This window comes from Maylandia zebra, linkage group LG6, assembly GCF_041146795.1.
Source record: "Maylandia zebra isolate NMK-2024a linkage group LG6, Mzebra_GT3a, whole genome shotgun sequence".
In the NCBI taxonomy this organism is placed as follows: domain Eukaryota; kingdom Metazoa; phylum Chordata; class Actinopteri; order Cichliformes; family Cichlidae; genus Maylandia; species Maylandia zebra.
Window position 1 is genome coordinate 3,858,079 of NC_135172.1, and position 20,157 is coordinate 3,878,235.

Below are 20,157 nucleotides of genomic sequence, written 5' to 3' on the forward strand. Positions count from 1 at the left end.
CCCTAGCAGATCATTACATGGAGAAACCTTTGGAATGCAAGCATGCTGATCCACACAGGTATGCACACATGGGTATTCACAGACGCGGACTAAAGCTTTCTTGGCTGCTGCCTCAAAGCACACTGTGCGCTGTCTATCTTGCGTGCTGCACAATATCGTTTATTACTTAGTAAATACTGATATCTATGACTAGCTAGTTTATTGTGATGGTATGGTGCTTTGTTTTCTCTATTATTATGTTGCTCTTTGTTGTTTGCTGTCTCCTCTGTTTGTTTTTGTTTGTTTGTTTGTTTGTTTGTTTTTTTTCTCCATACAGGTGACCCAGGAGTTTTTTTTTTTTTTTGTCTCTCTTCCCCCCCCTTCTCACCGTCTCTTCTCCCCTTTGGTTTTCTTTCTTTCTCTCCCCCTCTCTCTCTCATTCATTCCCCCTGTCCTATTTATTAAAAAAAAAAAAAAAAAAAAAAAAAAAATGACAAAGGATGAACTGAAGCTCTGCCATCACGTAATGTCGCATACTGCTGTTTCTGATGTCATTTAGAAAAAAAAAAAAAAAAAAAAAAAAAAAAAAAAAAAAACCAAAGCTGTTTTTTAAATATCTTGCTGCATTTTGTATAAGTTCATACTCAAGTTTAAAACAACAACTACACTAAAGCTATTCTGTTATACCTGTATACAAAAAAAATATTTCATAGTTCAGCAATACTGATCAATCTAATAAACTTGCACCATCCTCCCTATTTTGGTATTTTAAAGAGTACTTAGCGTAAATATTAAGCAACCTAACTAATAGGGTTCCAACTCCCAGCAACAACAAAAATAAATAAATAAAAAATAGGGAACCACCCCTCACGCTCCACCTCATGATGCTTAATCGACGTAATCAACCTTAATTTGATGCAGGGGGAAAAAAATGCACAGAAATCAATTATTTTTTCAAGAATAATTAAATAGATTCAACATCTTTCTTCAACAGAACTGCAGACTGCACAGATGGTACCTTCCCAAAGGAAAAAGTACTATAGCTTACTAGGGTATATTAGACTTAACAGTTACTATATACAGTGATGGACTTCCATATATTTTACATCAGATTAAAACTTTGGGTGTCAGATTCAGATAATTATTTATTAAAAGCTCGACATTTTAAATGAGAATAAGAAAGAAAAGTATGTCTTTGTGCCCCCTTTTCCCTGTTAATGCCCTATCGGCCCCCCTGGCTAAACTTTGCTAGATCCGCCCCTGCACAGTTACAGCCGTCAGCTGTAGAAAAAGATCCTCGAGTAGAAAGCAATATTAAATAAATCCTAACAACAGATTATCAAGCTTAAACGTGCTGCTGTTGTTCAGCCGCTGGTTTCCTCTTTCTGGTGCAAAGTGAGCCAAAAACAAACAAGAGAGACGATCAGCTGATCATTGATCAGTTTCATGACTGGAGTAGCAGCAAGAGAGAGAGAGAGGCAGTCGCTCCATATATCGGTTGTTAAGCTTAATGTGGGAATGCTTTACAAACATTCAGAGATGAACTTACACACTTGCTTCTCTCTGGGAAAACTTCCTCGGAGTTTGGCAGCGAGGCTCCAAACACACACAGCCGCTCTATCACGTGACCACACTGCTCCCACGTGCTACGGTTATGAGCCGAGTTACGCCGTGTCGCAAGTTTTGTGAGGTGCTTTTTTGATATTTAATGGATCGGATTACATTTCTTATTTCTCTCCGATATCCAATCCAGTAATTTACGTCAGTATCGGACCGATACCGATACGTAATATCGGATCGGTCCATCTCTAATACACAGCGATGGTAAAAGGAAAGTGTTGAAATCAGAAGCTGTGCGGCAGGCTGAGATGTTGAATAAAGGGAAGGTGTGAACACAGATAACTGGTGAAAGTTGGGCAGGTTGCTGTATGAGCGACTGTAAGGACACAACGGTTTGAAAACGGCACCTTTATTATGTTTCCTTTTCAACACGACTGACATGAACAGGGACATGAGTCCCATGTTGTGTACAGCCTCAATAATGAGTCATTTGTGCAAAATAATTATTATTGCTTTCTGAAAAACATCGGCTACTCTGAAGTAATGTTTTGAGCAGTTTATAAAGTATTCTTTATATCTTACTGTGTTTATGAGTTTGTGTTGCCCTTAAAGCTTTGATGGGTGCTGCAGCTGTCTGTGAGTGTCTCTATAACAGTTTAGGTTACAGTGTTAAGCAGCTTAGAGATGCCAAATGGATTAAGTGTTTTGTTCATACATAGTAAAGTAATCTGGTTAGCAAAGATGATACATTCCTCCTCCTCCATCTGCCCACACTCCTTTCTTTTTCCTCCATATTTCCACATTTCTTTCCTTTCATCCCTTTCAGTTAAACACACACATACATCTGCAGAGAGCAGTCTTATAGAAAGTGGTCTGGAGAGGTCAGCTTATATATTTTATGCCCATCCATGATACAAAAAAATTCCATTTGCAGTAGGGTAGTGTCTTTTTTTTTTTTTTTAGCAGCTGCGGTGCTTCTGTGATTGTTTTTAATGCAACATTTTTTCTACTTATTCAAAATAAACATGAATTGTATAAGTTCAGTATGTCTGTGTATGTGAGAACAGCACCTGTAAGTATGTTCAGGATGAAAATCTTCCTTTTTCTGTCCCTGCAGCTCAGATCACCAAGTATCAAGTAGCTGGGCCCTCGTGGGTCCGGACACAATAAGTGTTTATATCTGCCAATGTGCGTGTGCATGTTTGCAAGTGTGTCCTTTGCCAGCCAGACAGCTCTGCTCTAATATTTTCTTGGGTAATATTACCGACAATGCAGACAGGCTTCTCACTTTCCCTTTTGTGTCTTTATTCTCCACTTTCTGTGCTCCTGTTTTGAACTCTGAAATCTCGCCTCTCATCATTTTCTGTTTTTCTCACATCTTTGTTTTTTTTTCCATCTTACTACAACAAAGGTTGCAACAGAGCCAGAAGCCTTACTGTCCACACACACACACACACACACACACACACACACACACACACACACACACACACACACACACACACACACACACACACACACACACACACACAGTAACCTGCAACTGTATCAATGGATGTATTAAACCGCAGTGACACTAACTTTCCTCCTATACGAACCTTCTAAAGAGGGACAGAATTAAGCGTAACATGTTTTGTGATTGCAAATCCTTTAGGTTCAGACTTCATGTCTGTTGTTCTACACTAGAATTATGTTAATGTTTCAACAATTTATTCACTCAACCAAATCAGTTTATTTTCTTTGGGTGAAATGACGTGATGAAAGTCCATCCCTTCATCTTGTTCGGCTTATCTGTTTCAGTGCCTTGGCTTTGGCTGAGCGTATCCTGTCACAGGGTGAAAGGCAGAGTACATCCTGTACAGGTCACTGAACCACTGCAGGACTAACACAGACAGACAGCTGCTCATGCTCACAGTCACACCTATGGCCACTTTAAACTCTCCAATTAACTTAAAGCCATGGATGTGTTGGAATGTGATGGGAAGTCAGAGTACCTGGAGAGTACACAACAAGGCCCCAGCCACCTCTTAGATTCAAACTCAGCACCTGTAAGGCAACAGTGCGAACTATTTCTTTAAAATAGTAATTAAAACATATCAAATACTTAAACTGAGATAATTATAAAAATCAGTTTGCAGCATGTCTCAGAAGCAACAGTTGCCTTTGAAAATTGAATAGATTCTCACCAGGCAGCCTTGACTTGCCAGATATACGTACATTTAACTGGCAGGGCTTTTTGGTTTTGCCCCCCGCTCGACCACCATGCGGGACACTTCCTGGGAGTGTGCACAATAATCTTGGATATCACTTTAAATGTCAGAGAACTAAGTTTCTCAAATCCATGTTTGTGCTGTTTTGTCTTAAACAACTTAATGGTTGCAATTAATAGATTTTTACATAAACCCCAAATATCAGAATTAGGTAAAGTAACATGTTTGGAAATTGTTATCAATGCTTTTATTTACAACTTATGATCCTTTACTAACAATAGCTGATAGTTTTAGATTGCTTTTTGTAATTACTGAAAGAAGTCTACTATTGCATTACATGAACAGATAAATGACTATCATTGACCAAACTGTGAAATAAAGTTCTATACGTTTATATACATTTCTGTCTAAATAGTGTAGCAGCTGGTGCTAGAACCATCTGTGCTCGTCTCTACTGAGACTGAAGAAGGCAAACATGTGCTGCATGACATTCAGCAGCCCAGGTTTGAGTCTGACCTGAGGCCCCTTGCTACACGCCTTCCCCTGCAATCTCTCCCTGCTTTCCTGTCGACTCTCCATTACGGCAGCATCCAATAAAAGGCAAAAGGCCCCAAAAGAGATTTTAAAAAGTAAAAGTGCAACTGGATTTCTTGTAGCATTTTAACAGTATAACGTTACTTTCAAGTTGGCCCACGAGGATGTCTAACCCATCAGCTACACAACAGTTGAATCAGAAAGACCGAGCTAACTGTTGTGACTTGTTGTTTCTAAGTGTGACAGAGATGAATAAGAACTGTTACTTGAGCACAAAGCAGGACATGATATCAAAAATGGAGCGAACAGTTGATCTCCTACCATTGTCGCTGTCCGATTTGTTCTCGTGCTCAGTGTCAGTTAGAGTCAGCACTGAGTTGGAGCGGCTCGACAGGCAGGAACTCCTCCCGGATGATTTACCCAGACCTCCGCGGCCCCACAGATGCATAGCATGCTCTGGGGACATGACTGCCTGACTATCAGTGTCTAGCTCCTGAGCTGTACCAACTGAGAAACCACGGTGGGGTGGAGGCATTTCAGGGCAGAAAGGCAGGCCGCGACGAGACGGTGGCTCACAGATCCCCAGCTGACGAAGACTGAAGTGTTGACCTGAAACAGATGGCCGTGTTCAAATCATTTAGAAATCATTAGATCATCGCAAATGACTATAGATCTAATACACAGAGATGGTGTGACTATGGCATAAAATATACACTATATTGCCAGTGTACACTCACCCATCCAAATCATTGAATTCAGGTGTTCCAATCACTTCCATGGCCACAGGTGTATAAATTTAAGCACCTAGGCATGCAGACTGCTTCTACAAACGATTGAGAAGAACAGTAACTCAGCCACAAAGTGGTAGGCCATGTTAAATCGCAGGCCGGGGTGCTGGGTATGCAGAGGTCACCAACTTTCTGCAGAGTCAGTTGCTACAGACCTCCAAACCTGATGTGGCCTTCAGATTAATTCAGGAACAGTGTCTCTTTATTAATCTCTGTCTCTCTTCCACAGCATGTCTTCATCCTGTCTTCCTTCTCTCTCCCCAACCAATCACAGCAGATGGCCCCGCCCCTCCCTGAGCCTGGTTCTGTTGGAGGTTTCTTCCTGTTAAAAGGGAGTTTTTCCTTCCCACTGTCGCCAAAGTGCTTGCTCATAGGGGGTCATATGATTGTTGGGTTTTCTCTGTATGTGTTATTGTAGGGTCTACCTTACAATATAAAGTGCCTTGAGGCGACTTGTTGTGATTTGGTGCTGTATAAATAAAACTGAATTGAATAGAAAACTTCATCGAATTTGAGTTTATGACCAAGCAGCTGCAGTCAAGCCTCATATCACCAAGGACAACGCAAAGCATTGGATGAAGTGATCTAAAGCAGACTTCCAGTAGACTCGAGAGCAGTGGGGATCTGATCTCCGGGGTGACAAATCGTGTTTCTTTGTATGGCAATATGATGGCATCTGAGTTTGGCGACTGCCAGGAGAATGTTACTTCGCTGTCCAGTGTTATATTTGTTGGTGAGGGGATATGGTGTGGAGTTGTTTTTCAGAGCTGGGCTTGGCCCCTTAGTTCAACTAAAGCAAATCTTAATATTCAGCATAACAAGATACAATTTCAAGCTCCCAGCTATGTGGGAACAGTTTGGGGGTGGCCCCTTCCTCTTCCTACAGCACTGTGCACCAATGCACAAGGACAGAGTCCTGACCTCAACCTGACAAACACCTTGGAAATATAGACTGAGATCCAGGGGCTCTCGGCCAACATCATTGTCAGATGTTGCAAATGGTCAAAAATTCCCCCAAACTCACTCCTAAACCTTGTGGAAACCCTTGATCTGAAGCTATTATAGCTGCAAAGGGTGGGCTGACATCACATTAAACCCTATGGATTAAGAACGGGATCTCACTCAAGTTCATATATGTGTGAAGGCAGACGAGTGATTAATTTTGGCAATACAGTGTATATACAGCAGGTGGAAGACAGCTATGGAAAAATAGTCAAACAAGTCTGTGAGGAATCTTTGACAAAGCAATTCTTATGAGACTGAATGAATAACTTAGAAGACAAACCAGACAAAAGGTGCCTCAAATCCAGTTAGACGTTGAGAATATAAGTGCTTTAAGTCTCATGTATGGTGGTGCAGCTCACAGTGACATGTACATGTTTAATATAATCAATATGAAGCTGTGCTTTAGTTTTGTACACAGTTTGTTCAGATGTAAATTAGAGAGTTAAAGATCAATTTTACTGCTAATTAAATGACAACCTTTACTCATTATTAGTGTTATTACAGTAAAAGCAGTAAGTGAAAAATAATAATAAATAATTATATGATAATAGTAAACATTATTGATTTTAACAGCTCAACAGCTTTTTAAACAGTGAATAGCATTAAAAAACATTTACCGTTTGTACCGACACTTTCCCAACTCACTGTAGTCAAATTTGGAAGGTTTCTAAATAACAAGCTAAGTATGTGTGCGGGAGGTGGAGTGGTCTAAAAAGAAGGACAGGAGCCTGATATAAAATAAAACAACGAGAATGTATTCAGGGCAGCCAATAACCCAGAATCATCTTGATGCACGCTCAATCATCCAGGTAAGAACATCTCCAAAAGCTGGTTCTGTTCATCTGGATATTTTCAGTGGGAGAAACGTTTCGTCATCTTCAGTCTCAGCTGACTGCAGGCTTCAATCTTATAAACAGGACATTTGCATGATGACTGAAACCAGCCCACTGAAGGAACAATGGGCTGGGAGCTCAGTTCCTTAGTCTTAATTATGCAAATTCTCATGACCATTGATCAGCAACCACTGATCAATACCCACTGATCAATGGCCATTCACAGATGGTACTCATGGCGAAAGTGACGAAACGTTTCTCCCACAAAACGCTACGTCCAGAATCAACTTTTGGAGAAACCCAGAATCATGTTTACGCTGAGTGTCTGATGATCCTAGCTTTCCTGTCAGAGCCTGAGCTTTAACAGGTAACAAAGGCAGTGACGAGCAATAACGTTTCTATGCTAGAATCACTGCAGTTGCCTTGAAGTCTGTTTGGGCTGGTTGTCATCTTGGTTTGTCAGGTGTGTGCTCATACATAAAAAAGATTGCATGTATTTCCTCAGTAAGACAGGGATCTGTGTTGGTGTGTGAGTGTAGCCTCAGGTTTATTTATAACTGATGTGTTTCAGGGCATTTTACAGAATAACAAAGTAACGTACGTATTGTCGAAATTACTTTCTATGATGAGTAATTAAGTGAGGTACTGCATTACTTTTAAGAAAGGTAATGAGTAACATGTAATACATTACTTTTTCTCAATAATGACTGTAACATGGGAATAAAGTAGTCTAAGTAAAGTCTGCGTTTTTTTCCCTCCTGTACTCTTGTTTAAAAATCTGCTATAATTTAAAAATAGATACAATACAACAGAATGAAGACGCTAAATAGTAAGTAAAAGTAAATAAATAAAATTAAATTTTCTATTTCAAATGCTGTTTCTTTGATATCTGTATTTCATATGATTTAATTACATTTAATTGGAAATGAGGAGTAACTGGAATTGAGCTCAAATCGTTTTCAAATAACAGGATAATCCTTAAAAACATATTTAAAATCTAAGTGTGTGCTTCATTTTCAATCAGCAGATATAAAACCATTCTATGATTAACAGCACAGCAAGAGAGAAGCCGTGGTGCTGTTCAAATTCATGTGACATGAATTCATCCTCTCCACTTTAAATAGCTGCAAATATACAGGTGATAGGATAACTGACTAATTTTCTATTATATGTTCAATAACGTATACTGTTGTAAGTGGACTTGGAGAAAAATGGGTTTAGTCTTTTGTTGATTTTTATTCATTTTACTGTGTGATTTTTCTCTTTTCTCACTTTTTCACTTTCATTGGGCGATTATAGCCTTCAGACTTATTATCATATGCTTCCATCCTCTTTCTGGACTCCTGTCATATATACTTTTAATGTTAGGTTATGCAGATTTTATGCATACAATTCTAGGTTGTTTAAATTTCATTTATATGTACTTTAATGTCTCTACATTGTAATCATATTTTTAAAGAAAGACAATTCATATTTCTAAAGTAACTGATGGAAATATCTTTTTTACAGTAGTTTTGTTGGTCTTAGTGCACACATACAAATAGATGGGGATAGCATTGCTGTCTGTGCACTTTTGTAGACTCTCACCTTGTCTGTTAAAATCATCCTTTTCATGGTGAACCATGTCCTTGTGTCCCTTGGTTGTTCCGTACAGTAACCTGTCAAAAGCCAAGGGCAAAAAGGATAAAGGAAGGTGCTGCACACACGCTGTAGACTTTTGATGATCCATGTTCGGAACTATACAACTACCACATCATCATTATACCATCATCAAAAATACAGGAAACAAACTACACTCTGCTTTTTTATGAATGTTATGTAACTAAATGTATCAAAGTGAAAAACAGACAAAGTGCAAATTCTTATGATGAAAAAACTGATACTAGTAAATAGGGCTGGGCGATATGGCCTAAAATCCATATCGTGATATAATTTGAAGCACGTGCGGTAACGATATATATCTCGATATATTCTTTTCTTCTGTATAATGTATTTTCCACACTATAAGGACTTGAAATCCTTTAATTTTCTCAAAAATCGAGAGTGTGCCTCATGTATGAATTCTGGTTGTGCTTACTGACCTCGAACCAATTTTGGCTGCAGAAATCTGTTAAAAATGTTTTAGTACAACTTTGGTAAGCCGCACTGCTTGATGGATTGTCAGAGCATTACGGCTGCCGTAGTGAGGAGCTTCACGGAGTAATCTGGGTCCAAAACTCCGTCCACTTCAGGTCCCAAAGTCAAAGGAACACTGAGAGTTAAAAACAGTCTAAAGTCTTTCATCTTTAATAAAATCATCAGCGTTGCTGCTTTACCAGGTGTAACAATTAAGTTTAACATCCAGGCATCCATGAAAACAGAATTTAAATTTAACGGAGTTACAAGTTAACAGGAAGTTAGCTCGCTAGTTTCCACCTAAGCATGATATAGCATGTTCTGACTGAGAGATTTTTGAAACTAATTCAAACGTACAGCTCTGCTATCACTTCCAACATAAATGAAGACAGAAAACTAAACAGCAGTGGCGTTTGCAGGGTTACTGAAGTTGGGCTAGCTGGTATATAATGTTGTGCTACGTGATTGCTAGCGACACAGCTATGTTAGCATAACATTAGCACAGTGAAGCTGGAGGATGAACGCCAACTTTTCTTCCACTCGATAAAAGTTAACGTGAGGGATTCTGGTGGTCAGGGACAAATGCAATCGCATAGCAGGATGCTATACACGGGCCAACCTTCAGTCAGGAGAACAACTGAGATTATTCATCCACAATACGAGGTTAGTTATTAATATACTGCAACAACATGGGAACAGAGCAGCTGCGAGAGAATTCAACATTAATGAATCGATGTTACGGAAGTGGAGGAAGCGCAGGTTTTGGCTTTCCCCATATTTCAAAAGTGCTTCATCTCTTTGCTGTGACTGTTGCCCGTCATAATTTGCAGATGATAATGGTTTTAGCCGCTGCGATGCTTTCAACCAAAACAGGCGCAGCTTGATGACATTATCAACATGTGCTATCGCGATAGAGCGGTATAATCAAAATCTCTATCGTTGGCCAAATTTATATCGTTTCTATCGTATATCGTTTATATCGCCCACCCCTACTAGTAAATTAACCTACATATATTTACTGGAATTATACAAAACAGCATTAAGTAATGATTACTGTAAGATGATTAAATAAATGTCTATACTAAGAACATTGTATTTGAATGTCTTTATGCATGCTGAGTCATCGCGGTAAGAAAATCCCAGAAAGTTGATTCTGTTCATGTGGACAGTGAGACACGTTTCACAACTACAACCACAATTTACTGGTCACGTTAACTTGGTGGACAAATACATTAATTTCACTAGAAGAATATGAAAAATGACAGGCTAGCCTTCTTAGACTGAGATTTCCTTGAGTAATGGGGGACATTTAAAGTCGATGTGCACCGTAAACAACATCCGAGATCTCAGGAGAGCACAGTCCCACGAACAGCTAAGATACTGCGAGGGCCCTCAAGCTCCCAGGCCTCTGGTAGAGGACCTGAGCTTGAAGGACAGATGGGAGGGGTGAGAGGGGAATTTTTTTAATAATATAGTCTCATCATCCACTGGACACAAATATCATCAAAATGACCCAACACAGAGCGAACACCATCACCACAGACACAATGGCTAGGGAAGAAGAAGAGCATCATATCAAAAAAGGCCCTGACTCCCTCTGTGACCATTCATCGATGGTCAAGGCTGACCTCATGGCCCGTTCTTGTCAGTGGTGCTAGTTTCGGTCATAATGCAAATGTTCTGCTTATAAGGTTGGGGAAAGCGGCAGCTGGCCAAGACTGAGGAAGGTCTACGTCAACCTAAGTCTTTTTAAGTAGAGATAAACTTTGCTTATAAATTCCCATATATGTAGGTTTATTCAATAGAGTATAATTAATACGGTAGATTTTCAGCCAGCTGTTTACAAAGGTGAATTACACAGAGGAAAAAATAGAGATACTCACATACAGAAAAGAAATTCTAATCACGGCAGTTTGTGTTTTTGACATTTTTGACACAGTTCTGATATTGCTCAACAAAACAGAAGATAATATGCGTGTCATCTATTTTCTAACCTGGTCTGGTCTTGGTGCTGGTCAAAAGCCTTCAGTGTTTCACTGGAGGAATAGGACTTCTGGGTGGGGACCCGGAGTCCCTGGGAACCAATAGCACAGCCTTCACTGTCCCCTGATAAACATAAAATAGACAGATTAAAAAGTCTTTATGTAGATGCAGCTCAAGCCATAATCCATCACTATGTACAGTTAAAGTAGAGCATCAAAATCAACTCTGAACGAGAAGGTTGCAAATGTCTGCCAGGCCCAACACACTTTTCAGTTTTACTTGCTTAAAATGTTGGTAGTTTAACCTCCTAAGACCTGAACTCTTCCACGACATGCATTTTTAAGTTCTCTTTGGTATTTTGGCTGATTGGGACCCGATGAATGTAAAAATAAAGAATTACCAGATGGTTTGTTTTTTTTTTTTACCTAATTTTTGTTTCTAAGAAAAATGAGAGCCACATATGAGGATATTTATTTAAAATTTCAATAGAACAGTAGCAGTATAATGTCCTCGTGAGTGGATATCGGGCCTTTGTAGTGCTAAATTGAGTATTTGGTCTAAATAACCCAAAATGTGATGTCCACATATGTGGACACCAGGTCCAGGAGGTTAATTTACAACAGCAAATATTTTGACTTCCAACAAATAATTTCATTGAGGAAGGATACAATAATATAATCAATAACCATCAATGAGACACTTTCATTTTTATCAGCACAAGTTACAAACAGTGCCAACTAAGGTGCTGAAAACGAATGCTCAATGGCTTGAAGATGAGCTGTGAAGCTGTAGTTTACTTGCTTTACTAATTACTTCCGTCTCCTCATGTCCTACACAGAGAACTTCTGCTGTTTTCTACCTACATGTCCCTAGGCTTTAAATACACACTGCAAGGGCTAATGAGAAATGACACAGAACTAAAGAACTAAACCAACCTTGACTAAAAGAGGGTAACCAGATAGGTAAATAGGTTAAGCACAATACACAAGTGATAACAAAATAAAACAAGAAGTGAGATGCAAAAACTAGCAGATAAACACCGGCAGAACTGAGCTAAGTATAGGGGAATTCCCAGAGACAGGAATGCTGTGAAAAAACTGAGGGAATAAACACCAAGGCAAACCTTTAAACAATAAGCAACCTAAGAATTAAACCTAAGTTATTAAGTGATTCTTGGCATAAACTGAACTGAACTGTTGATATTATTTTATGTTACACGTTTATGTTAAACTATTATAACATAATAGCTTCAAAGAAAATTTCAGGATTACTGACAGTAGTAGTAAGCTCTCCACCAATCATTTCACCATAATTTAGCTTCTTCTTTAATCGAAAAAAGACACAAAACAAATAATGAAACCAGGTTGCATTTACTGGATTTACTGAGGAGGGTAAGTCACTGCAGACTACGTGATTTTTATGTTGTGTCTGTTCCATTAATAACTAACAGAAAGAAGTTTTGGTCTCAAAACGCTTAGAAAGCATCAACTTATAAAATTAAATTAAAAAAAAGAATAAAATGTCCTTGATAACAACTACATTAAAATAGCTTCTCTTTTTATTGAATAAATACAATCATATTATAATATAAACAAAATTATTCACACATACGAGGGACAGAAAAGTGTACGGTCAAATCAAATAATAATTTTGAATGTTTAATATCCAAAATCAAACATTGCGGTATGTTTAAGAAACATGCAGATGGATAAAATAAACTCAAGGAAGACAAAATCATCACCACACGAAGCCACTCCTGACATACCTTTGACTTCTCAGGAGTAAAAAATGAGGTGATATACACAAACCAAAGACAGAGCCAGGCCAAAATTTAGTTGTAACAAAATGTAACAGCTCATCTAAAAAACAGCAAACTGACAGGAGTTTGCTATTTGGCTTTTGAATACTCTTGTGGTAGTACAATGTAGTAATAAAATATTTATATACTGTGAGGACCAATATCTTAATAATAATGAATAAGAATGGTGGTATATGTAGATTACATTGTAAGGGTTGCAGACGATTGTCTAGCTCTACAGCACATGGACATCAACGCAACCTGTGTATGCACAGAAATCATTTGACAAACAATCTCTATGATAATCTACTGAGGAGGCCTCACAATCTTGCTGCAATGCTTTCCTGATCCTGTTACCCAGTCATGATTTAAAAAGAATCTCAGCTGTTTTTATGTTTAGTGTTTAATTCATTTACTGATTGTTGTTTTAATATAATTAAATTATAATTGAGAATGGAATTATAGATGGCATTAAAGAAAACCTAAGAACCTAAGCCTTCACAGTCACAGGAAGCATGCAATATATAAATTCCCCTCTCGTCCCTGCGGGCAGTCTATCCTTCAAGTTTGGGTCTTCTACCGGAGGGCTGGGAATCTGAGGGTCCTGCGTAGTATCTTTGCTGTTCCTACACTGTAAAATGTAATATTGTGTTTAATTAAAAATATTAAGTAGGCAGAACTCAGTTTTTTATCAATTTGTTATTAGAACTCAATTTAAGTAACTTACCAGTACTTGTTATGCAAAAATGCTGATCAACTCAATTTATTTGAGTTTTCTTAACTTAGAAAAGCTAAGTAAGCTGGAAATGTTGCTTCTCAGGGCGGAAGGATGAAACGATGTGGTTTGAAAACACTACCGTCCTCCTCCCTCTCGGATCAGTCCGCATGTTCATGGTGCATCTGTTATGGAATATGTTGAGCAAACCTGGAGAAGCGTCAGCTCAAGAGATTATTGTCGTTGCTGTGGATCTTTACCTGATACACTGACTTGGTGAGTAAATGTTTACTCTTATTCAAACTGATTTTGTGGCTTCTCTTAGTTTAGCACCAGGTTTATAATCTTGCTAGCTAGTTAGTGTTAGCCTAGCGTTGCTGCTGCCGCTGGGATCATGTTACTTAAAAATTAACACCACAGCCTTAAAAACCTTATAAAATATGTCTGTGAAATTTTCTGTTGATTGTTTGAAAAAAAAAAGTGAGATAAGAGCCCAGACAAAATTCTTCGGGAGGTGCAGCCGTTAGGGGTGGGGTGTGGTGTGGGGGGTATTTTCAATCCATAGCCATAACTAACTAACTAATTATTTATATCATGTTTAACCTGAGTAGCAAAAGACCGCAGGGGGGTTGAAAATAATACGCCAGCAGTTAGCTGTGCTCGCGGACTCTATTGAGCCTTGACCTCCCGGTCAGCTATCGCGCTGGTGGATAACAGAGCTCTCCGAAAACATGGAAGCACTTTTGCAAATATGTGATATTTTGATAAATTAAGTAGATATTTGAGCATTACACAGCTACATTCTCGCCTGAAAATATCTTAAAAGTTTATTTGGTGACCCAGAAAGGGTAGTCTGGGGAAACGGAGGCCGTGGTTGTCGGAGCCTGTCTATGTGTACTTGTGTGTACTTGTGGTCTCGTGGACTTGTGATACGTTGGACAACAAGTACTGTTCCAGTTCAAAGTACACATGAAGCTGGGAACGCGAAAATTTCCGGGATGTGTTTTTGCTCCTCTCGTTTTATCGAGCATGTATCCTGACTTGTGTGGACTTCGAGGGACGTGGTACAGCTAAATATCCCAGAATGCAATTGTCCAAAACTCAAACGCGGCAATGGCGGAGGAGCGCAGCTAAAAAAACTTTAAATATTACATTTCCCGGGTCACAAAATAAACTTTTAAGATATTTTCAGGCGAGAATGTAGCTGTGTAAAGTTCAAGTATCTGCTCGATTTATCAAGACATCACATATTTGCAAAAATGCTCCAACGTTTTTGAAGACGTCTATTTTTTTAATGCTTTGTGGCAGCTTTTGAACATCTGTGGCATCTATTAATGTCAAATCTAGACTTTCTTTAACAACATAAGCAAACTGCTTTTATATTTAACCACTTTTCTGTTTAATTACAATTTAAATAATAATATTAACAATAGTATTTGTTTTGTTAAAACGTGCTTAAAAACAAGTTTTGTTGTGAAAGCTATAATCCAGATTAGTGGCCTGTTAAATGGTTGAAGTCTAGGTTGGCTTTATAACTGAGAATAAAGTATTGTTGTCCTTCTAAAGAATTAAGTTAAATTACACAGTTGAATCATAAGAAACATTATGTTACATATAAACCCTGCCATATGTTAGATCTGGTCATATTGCTTATAAGAAACTTTATATACTGGAGGTTAGCTTTGAACAAGCATGTAATGATTATATTTAAATTCGGGGGTCTTTTTTTAAACACACTAAACTGACAGTGCCAATACCACACATTCAGACACAGTAGTAGATGCTGTTTTTATTACTATATGTGTTAGTCTAATTTGGTTGTATGGGGTCTACATTGACCCTCTGTGTTGTAAGTTATTATGATTGCACAGCCATTAAGGATCAAATCAGCTTCTGTGTTTTCTCCCTCTGCTTGCTTCTTACTGTCTTTGAGGCTCGGGACCAGCACTCCTGCTGCTGGACAGAAAGACATCAGTAAGTATTTTGGTTTTCCAATATATTAGCAACTGTCAGTGACATTTATATTAATCAGGCTGAACTTTAATCATACTTTAGATCAGCCTGTTTCACTTATTGTTTTATTTGTGCTTTGGTTTGGGGAAGTTGTTTCTGTACTGATCTTTTCCTGTCTTCTGTTATTAGACTTGAGATATGACTGCACTATGCTGTTGCTGGTGACTCCAGTTAATTTTAAATATGTTTATATTGTCTATCCTGTAAAATAGTCAGATGTCTATTCATATTAATGTACAGAATTCACCAGCTTGCTGCTACTACTGCACATTCACCCAGTGTATATACTATATGTGTGTGTATATATATATATATATATATATATATATATATATATATATATATATATATATATATATATATATATATATAATGTTTTTCCTCTACACCCCCCCCCCCCCAATTTTTTTGCACATGTCGAGGAGCGTGTCAGGCTACATTTCACTGTGTGTTATACTTGTATAACTATGCATGTGACAAATAAAGAACCTTGAACCTTGAACCTTAATTCTACAAGACATGCTGTGTAAGTAAACAAACAACAACAGTTTGTCTGCATTTCTTGAAAGATCACATCTCCCAAACTTAGTTTAGAGGGTCTACACTGTATATAGTGAAGTCTGCAAGTTTTCTAACAGCAAAATTTGTTTTGTGCCCAAATCATTTTGCACATCTTAGAATGAAAGTTATTGGCCATGTTTGCATAGCCCTTTTTAAAATGATGCTTTCATGACATTATTGTGTGTTGGGTGGCGGTCACGGCTATCCAGACTGACAGTGGGACATTGAATGTCACCTCTCCGGTGGGGAGGGAGCCTGAGATTGTCCAAATTTGAGTTTGTTTTATACCAAATGCAGAAAAAAATGTTTTAAGAAAGCAATTAAGTTCATGTTCCAAAAAATATGATTGTTTGCTTGCAGGACACCAGGAGAGATGAGTCCTCCGTCACAGATGGTGTGGTCAGTGAAGATGGTCGCCTGCAGGTTCAAGCTCATTGCATCTCCAACCCACATCCACTGCCACTGTACTTAAGGGAAGTTAAAGACTTTCTTCTGCACCTACATTTGGATCACCTCGATCCATGACAGTCATTCAGGCAGTAATGCCTGGACTGGAAACAAGCCACCCTTGAAATAATACAACATTCCAGCTCATGTGTTGGAATGAAAAACAAATGTGTTGTTTAAATCAGAGACTGCACTTGTGACAGAACTACAAATATTTTATTTCGGTTATATAAGTAATGTAAGTACAAAACAAACTTGTGGTAGGCCTAAACTTATTTTCAGAATAATTACATCTGAGACTTTGTTTCATTGTAAGATTATAACAGTGATGGCAATATAATTGCTTGTTGTTCAGCCAAACAGTGTCCAGTATGTTGGCTGTTATACTTTGTTGTGTTTGAAAATAAAAGTTGGGCTGATTTTAACGTCATTACAAAAAGTGTTGTTAATTATTTTTAATCATATTCAGGTTACCACAAATAGTTTTTTCATTCAGTTGAACTTGAAATGTTTGTCAGTAGGTAAACAATTAGTTCTGTACAGTCAGAAATATCAAGTTATTCTTAATACTGCAGACTTGCAATGATGGCTGTTGTCCTAACAGTCATCTTAAGTAAGCTTTACTTAGTTCTTTTGAGGCGACGAGTTTACATAGTTTTTTTGAGTTCTGGGAACTAATTAGATTTTACAGTGTAGGACTGCGCTCTTCTGAACAGAGATCTCAGATGTTGTTCCTGGGATCTGCTGGAGATACTCGCCTAGCTTGGGAGTCACTGTACCTAGCGCTCCGATTACCACTGGGACCACTGTTGCCTTCACCCTCCACATCTTCTCTGAGCCCTTGGTACTTCTCCTGCGTCTTGTGTTCCGTTGTGTTCGTTGCTGACATTCGGTATTGCTACTACTGCCCGGCCTCCTTCCTTCAGCTTAGCGTACAGCTGAACTTGGGGTGAAACCCTCATGCACAGTAAGGAGCTTCCTGGTCTTGATGTCAGTGGCTTCCATCGCCGCCTTTGGCCAGCTTATTACCCCAGCAGGGTACCTGATCACAGGCAGGGCGTAGGTGTTGATAGCCTGGATCTTATTCTTACCATTCAGCTGACTCCTAAGGACTTGCCTGACCCTCTGCAGGTACTTGGTGGTTGCAGCTTTCCTAGCGGCCTCTTCATTTGCCTGTGGGATTCGCAGGTACTTTAGCTGTCCTCTGTGTCTGCAATATTGCCTTCTGGCAGTTCTGACTATCTTCCTTCTCTTTGTTATCGTCTGACTGCACTTCTCTAGTCCGAATGACATCCCGATGTTATTGCTGTATACCCCGGTGGTGTGGATCAGTGAATCGATGTCTCGTTCACTCTTGGTATATAGCTTGATGTCATCCATGTAGAGCAGTTGGCTGACAATTGCTCCATCCTGTAGTGGGTATCCATAGCCAGTCTTGTCAATGATCTCACTTAGAACCACAAAAAGTTTTTTTCTGTTCATCTGGATGTAGCGTTTTCAGTGGGAGAAATGTTTCATCACTCATCCAAGTGACTTTTCAGTCTCAGCTGACTGCAGGTTTCCCCAACCTTATAAACAGTGCTTTTGCACAAACTAGCCCACTAAACAATGGACTGTGAGGTCAGTTCCTTGATCATTACTGAGTCACTTGGATGAGTGACCAAACATTTCTCCCACTGAAAACGCTACATCCAGATAAACAGAATCAACTTTTGGGATTCACTTACCTGGATGACTGAGCATGCATCAAGACATCACATTGAGGAGGTTCAGGCCTATGCAGAACAGTACTGGGGACAGAGCATCTCCTTGGTAGATCCCGCAATTGATGGTGACTTGTGCTGTTTGCTTTAAGTTGGCCTTTAGTGTTGTTTTCAACATCCCCATTGAGTTCATGATGAAGGCTCTTAGGCTCCTGTTGATTTTATACAATTGTAGACATTCCAGTCTCCAGCTGTGGGGCATCGAGTCATAGGCCTTCTTGTAATCAATCCAGGCAGTGCACATGTTGGTCAGCCTAGTCTTGCAGTCTTGGGCAACTGCTCTGTCTACCAGTAGCTGGTGTTTTGCTCCTCTGGTATTCTTGCCAATCCCTTTCTGTGCCCCGCTCATGTATTGAGCCATGTGCCTGCTCATCTTAGCTGCTATGATGCCAGCAGCCATGTGGTAGCGAGGCAGGTTATTGGCTGGTAGTTGGATGGGACTGGTCCCTTCTGGGGAACCTTGGGGATCAGGACTGTCCGTCCTTCAGTGGTTTATTTATGCTGCCAGACACTCATGAAGTGCAGTCAGCTCTTCAGCCAGAAGGCATAAACCATGTCGGGGCCTGGTGCTGACCAGCTCTTCATACTGGAGACCCTTTTTTGAATGTCTGCTACAGTGATGGTTACTGGATCCTGTTCAGGGAGGTTGCTGTGGTCTTCTCTTAGATCCACTAGCTACTGAGCATTGACATTTTGGTTGTGTATTTCTCCCTTATGTTCTTCCAGTATTGCTCCATCTTCAGCCTTGGTGGTGGTGTTCTCACATTGTTCTCCTGCCACTAAGAGTACCTCTTGGCTGGTTCTGAGAGAACAGCTGGTTTATTTTCCTGCCTATCTCCCTGTTATACCATACTTAGGCCTACTTCCTTCCGTGCTACCTTGATCTTGGCCTCTAGTCTTCTTCTCCATGGAGAGTACTGCTCCTTGTAGCTGTTCAACTTATAGCCAAGCATCTCACTGATCACTGCTGAGTGCTCCGATTACCATTGGGACCACTGTTACCTTCACACTCCTCATCGTCTTGAGCTCTTCTGTTAGCCCTTGGTATTTCTCCTGCTTCTTGTGTTCCTTTTTCCTGATGTTGCTCTCATTCTGTATTGTGTCTCCCATTTTGACCTCGGGATTTCCAGGCCATACTCGGCACAGATGTTTCTGTATACTATGCCGGCCACTTGGTTATGGCGTTCCATGTATGCCATGCCTGCTAGGGCTAGCAACTTGCACCCTGCTGTTATGCGCTGGATTGTATCAGGGGCATCTTTACACAGCCTGCACCTGGGGTCTTACCAAGTGTGATAGACCCCAGCCTCTATGGATCTTGTGCTCAGAGCTTGTTACTGTGCTGCCATGATTAGTGCCTCTAAGATGTCTTTCAGTCCAGCTTTGTCCAGCCACTGGTAGGATTTCTGGATGTCAGTCACTTCTTCTATCTGCTGGTGGTACATAACGTGCAGGGACCTGTCTTTCCATGATTGTTCCTCCTCTTGCTCCCATTTCTTAGGTTTCTGCTTCCTGAGGTATTCACTGAGCACACTGGTGGCGGCCATCTTTCTGGTGTACTCGTGTTCGTTGTCTCATCCTGGACTGTGGTAGTAACACTCAGTAGTCCCCGGCTTCCTTTCTTCCACTTAGCGTGCAGTCTCAGGGTGCTGTACTTGGGGTGAAACCCTTCATGCATGGTCAGGGGATTCCTCGTCTTTTATATATATACCCACATAGCAAAATTGGTATGGCCCAGATCTAGCCCACACAATGTGCTTACACATGGCCCACATACCGCCATCAAAGGCATTTTGTGGCCCAGATCAGGTTTGCCAGATGTGGCCCACACATGGACCAGCACAAGGGCAGTT

At 39.7% G+C, this 20,157-nt stretch overlaps 1 protein-coding gene across 9 annotated transcripts in view; it reads right to left on the reverse strand.

Moving 5' to 3' along the window:
• tenm3 (teneurin transmembrane protein 3) overlaps positions 1–20,157 on the reverse strand; it is a 335,219-nt gene that overhangs the window by 214,853 nt on the left and 100,209 nt on the right. For 8 of the 9 annotated variants that reach the window (XM_076884527.1, XM_076884523.1, XM_076884525.1 and 5 more), the window contains 3 exons: positions 11,019–11,130; positions 8,497–8,567; positions 4,605–4,892 (listed from right to left, as the gene is read on the reverse strand). In XM_076884527.1, coding sequence (XP_076740642.1) covers positions 4,605–4,892; positions 8,497–8,567; positions 11,019–11,130 — 471 coding nt within the window. Of the gene's footprint in view, positions 1–4,604; positions 4,893–5,020; positions 5,135–8,496; positions 8,568–11,018; positions 11,131–20,157 lie in introns of those variants that run through there. The other variant, XM_076884529.1, reaches the window with a different exon arrangement.